The 3506-nt window shown below is 38.2% G+C and overlaps 1 protein-coding gene across 2 annotated transcripts; it reads right to left on the bottom strand.

Annotated features, from left to right (window-relative positions):
• Positions 1-290: 290 nt before the first annotated feature.
• LOC149844758 (myb family transcription factor IPN2-like) lies at positions 291-2270 on the bottom strand. 2 transcript variants are annotated; one of them, XM_089997330.1, is made up of 7 exons: positions 2010-2270; positions 1809-1885; positions 1597-1663; positions 1444-1504; positions 1242-1311; positions 846-1146; positions 291-748 (listed from the first exon to the last, which is right to left on the bottom strand). In XM_089997330.1, the coding sequence occupies exons 1-7, from the start codon at positions 2173-2175 to the stop codon at positions 480-482; spliced, it is 1011 nt and encodes a 336-aa protein (XP_089853456.1). In that variant the 5' UTR covers positions 2176-2270; the 3' UTR covers positions 291-479. The 2 variants fall into 2 exon arrangements, with proteins under 2 accessions (XP_089853456.1, XP_089853455.1); XM_089997329.1 differs by having other exon boundaries at positions 291-751; positions 2010-2269.
• Between the last annotated feature and the right edge of the window lie 1236 nt (positions 2271-3506).

Below are 3506 nucleotides of genomic sequence, written 5' to 3'. Positions count from 1 at the left end.
TTGAGCCATGGAGCCAAACAGGAACCTGTCAGCAGTTAGTTTGATCATTACTCACTCATCTAAATGGAGAGAATCACACTCCATTTACCTGATAAAACGATTTTTTCATGATGTTCCCCTCGTGTTCGGCCTACAGTGAACCCCTCAAATCAAAATCTGCTTCGGGTTCAAACCCGATTCCAACAAGCACAATTTTGCAATGAAATATCTCACTTGTTTCACAAGTCGAGACACAAACCCATACTACAAATTCATAACATTTTGCTATTGTTAGTATTGAATAATTCACATACCAATGATCAAAGTTGGATTGGAGATCTAGAATTTGATATTACATTCAAGTTCACAAGAAATAAGCATTTCGGTTTCATTGTCACTTAGCTTCCTACACCATGCAGTCATTTAGTTGCCACATTGCTAAGCCAAGTAGGAAACAAGGATACGGAAAGAGATAAGCAAAAGATGAGGATATTACGCTTCTAACCATATGATAAGTTCCTTGCTGCAGGAGGTAAAGGAGCAGCTCCTCCTCCCTTGAGCATCATTGGTAGAATTCTATCGGCAGGAAGTGGTACCCTCTGCGGCGACAGGCGTTCGAATTTCTTTTCACCACCGATTCCTTCAGCTAGTGGGATCATCTTGGTTTCATACACATCTGCAATTGATCCCATTTCATTGCTGTGATCAGCTGGTTCAGCTTGTAGGCTTCCATCTTCCTCTTGAGATTGAGTCGGTGTCAAGCATGAGGCTGCTGTGCTCAAAATCTTGCAGTCTAAATTCATCTGCCCATACTAATGGATCCTTGATATTACCAAAAGTACAAGAGCTAGCAATTCTTTTCTTACCTATACAAACATTGTCATTGGTTGTAAAGAATCCATCCAGTGACCTATCAATCTGATGTTGCTGCATGTCATCTCCACAGATAAATTGGAGGTCTTGTAGGGAAGGCAAATTCATGTGAGAGTTTAACTCTTTCATTATGCCCATATCTATCATGCCTTGATTACCAACAACACCATTTGCAGTGCCCTTCAAGCTCCCACATGCCATAGGGTCACCTGCCAATGTCTGGCATGCCTTTTCAAGTATGGTTTGCATGTACTTCCCTTGGGCTTCTATTCTCAATTGGAGATGCCTTTGCACCTGCACACCATAACCATATGATCAAAATCATCACTTTTTTCTACTCTAGAACTAATTCTAAAATCAGAGAAGAATCAAGTGATCATTTGCAGTACCTCTATCTGCTCATGAAGTCTCCTTTGTACCTCCATTTGCATTCTAAGAGCTTCTGTCATGTTTCCACTCCTAATAAAGTGTTTCCAGCATAAACAAACAAATTAAAATCATAATTGCTATTTGTAAAACGATAACCAAACTTGAAAGTTGGTCCCTTTTCTCTTTCTATCATGAAAATAAACACATCACGAAAATTCTTACTCATTAACATTCCGACCAATCATTCCTGATGAACCTGCGTTTCTTTGGAGCTCTAAAGCTGCTGCTGTCATGAAACACCTTTCCTTCTATTAATGGAACATAATCACGCAAACGGAAAAGAAGAGAGAGAGAGAGAGAGCTGCTTTTACGCACCTCTCTCGCTGTCCTTAGCCGAGTGATCATTGAATTCCTTGTGGGGTTGCTTTCCAAGCCTGAATTTCTAGATGGCACACATACCCATAAATCAAAGGACAGCAAATAAGGATGAAGAAAAGCAAAACCATGATGAGAAAATCAAGAAAATAAGGTAGGAAGTGATCTAATAGTTCTTCCTTTTTTTTTTTTTCCTTTCTTTCAAAACATACCTGCAGATGGCTCTTGAGATGGTAAAGAGTGAGACCCTTGACACCCATCACCCTCATGATCGTCTTTGGAGTTGCCTCTGCACAAAACAAACCAATACTAAACACGCCATATTGCACCAAACACTAAACTCAAATCAAGCAGAAAAGAAGACAAGATATAAAATAGAGCTAAGAAATTGTTGAACAAGAAGAAGAGAGTACTGTCAGGGCCTCCCAACTGAGTCACTGCATCAACAAAGCGGTCATGCAATTCCACAGTCCACCTCAGTCTGGGCTTTGGATCAGTTGTCAGGACCAGCCCAGAATCTCCTTGAACACACATCTGCCTGTCTTGGGAAGAAATGCTTGGCTTCTTTGGATGGAACATTCTCACACCTGCACTAGAGAGAGAGAAAGAGAGATTCAAGCTCCTCCAAAAGCAGAGAATATGGTAGCTATTCTTGAGGTGAAGAAGAAACGAATATGGTAGCTATTCTTGAAGAGAGAAGATGTATATATTGCTTCTTTTTTTATGAGTTTGGACTCTTGGTTGAGTTCAATAAGTGTGTACGGTAAGGGTGTGGACTCAAGTGAGTTATCTATCAAATCTAGGGCTGACGATAGGAGTTTCAAAGATTGAGAAGGTTGGCTTTGGAAGGATTGGGTGGTCATGGTCGACTATGGAAAAAGCAGCCGACCCCCCCAACATGTAACAAACAGACCGCATAAAATATTGAACATGCCAACCAAAGAAGCCCATCTTGGAAGAAACTAGAAGGGGAGCTAAAATATTGGATATTTCAGCTTTGCCACTGTTGGAGAAGAAACATGCTATGGTGCACAATCTTATCCATGATACCTTTTGAAATTTAAAAAATTTTATTATGACCATAAAAAAAAGAAAAAATTACTGCTGGAAATGGAGAATCAATACTTTGGTTGATTGTTTGTATTATAGGAATAAAGCATCTTTGTCTGGGAGATAAACTACATGTATTTATAGGCCATGTTCTAGATTAAAATTGAAGTGTAATTATGACAAACGGGGCTCCGCTTGTCTGGTAGTAGCAGCTAGTGCACGTCACCTTGTGTTGGGACGTTGCAGGTTCAAAACCCAATGGTATAGTTGTATGACTGGTAGGGGTCTGCCTAATCCCAGCTTGCCTCTAAAAAAAAATGAAGTGTAGTCTTGACAGATGAGTAATTTTAGCCAACGTTACAAATTTCATTATTGAGAAATCTCGCCATATTTGAAATTTTGATTTTTCTTGAGAAAATATTGGTATATAAAAATTATAAATGATACATAAGAATGTGGAGGAAAATGCAGATAGTGCAAAAGTACCATAAAGCTATTTCTATTGTGTCATGATTGTAATATAAATATGATATTTTCAGAGTAAGTGATATTTTTCTTATAATATTTTTAAAGTGTCACATTTTCGGTATTCTGTTGGTTTTTTGAAAATATCATGATAAATTTGTGATATCTTCAAATTACCGGTGATATTTGTGACAGCTTTTATCTCAATTAATCTCAGCATCTTAAAAATTTTTGGAGTCATTTCGTCACTCTCTCTAAGGAAAAATAATAAGTTAATAATTAATTAGTATGTGCAATTAATTACTCATTTAAATCTTAAAATTTCCTAAATCACATATGCCTTGCATTTAATCCCAAAGCTAACACACAAGCGCTCCACACACTTGGCTAGGCAC

This window comes from Nuphar pumila, chromosome 2, assembly GCF_984573655.1.
Source record: "Nuphar pumila chromosome 2, dmNupPumi1.hap1.1, whole genome shotgun sequence".
NCBI lineage: Eukaryota > Viridiplantae > Streptophyta > Magnoliopsida > Nymphaeales > Nymphaeaceae > Nuphar > Nuphar pumila.
The sequence above is the reverse complement of the archived record's forward strand: the minus strand, read 5'-3'. Positions and strand labels throughout refer to the sequence as shown.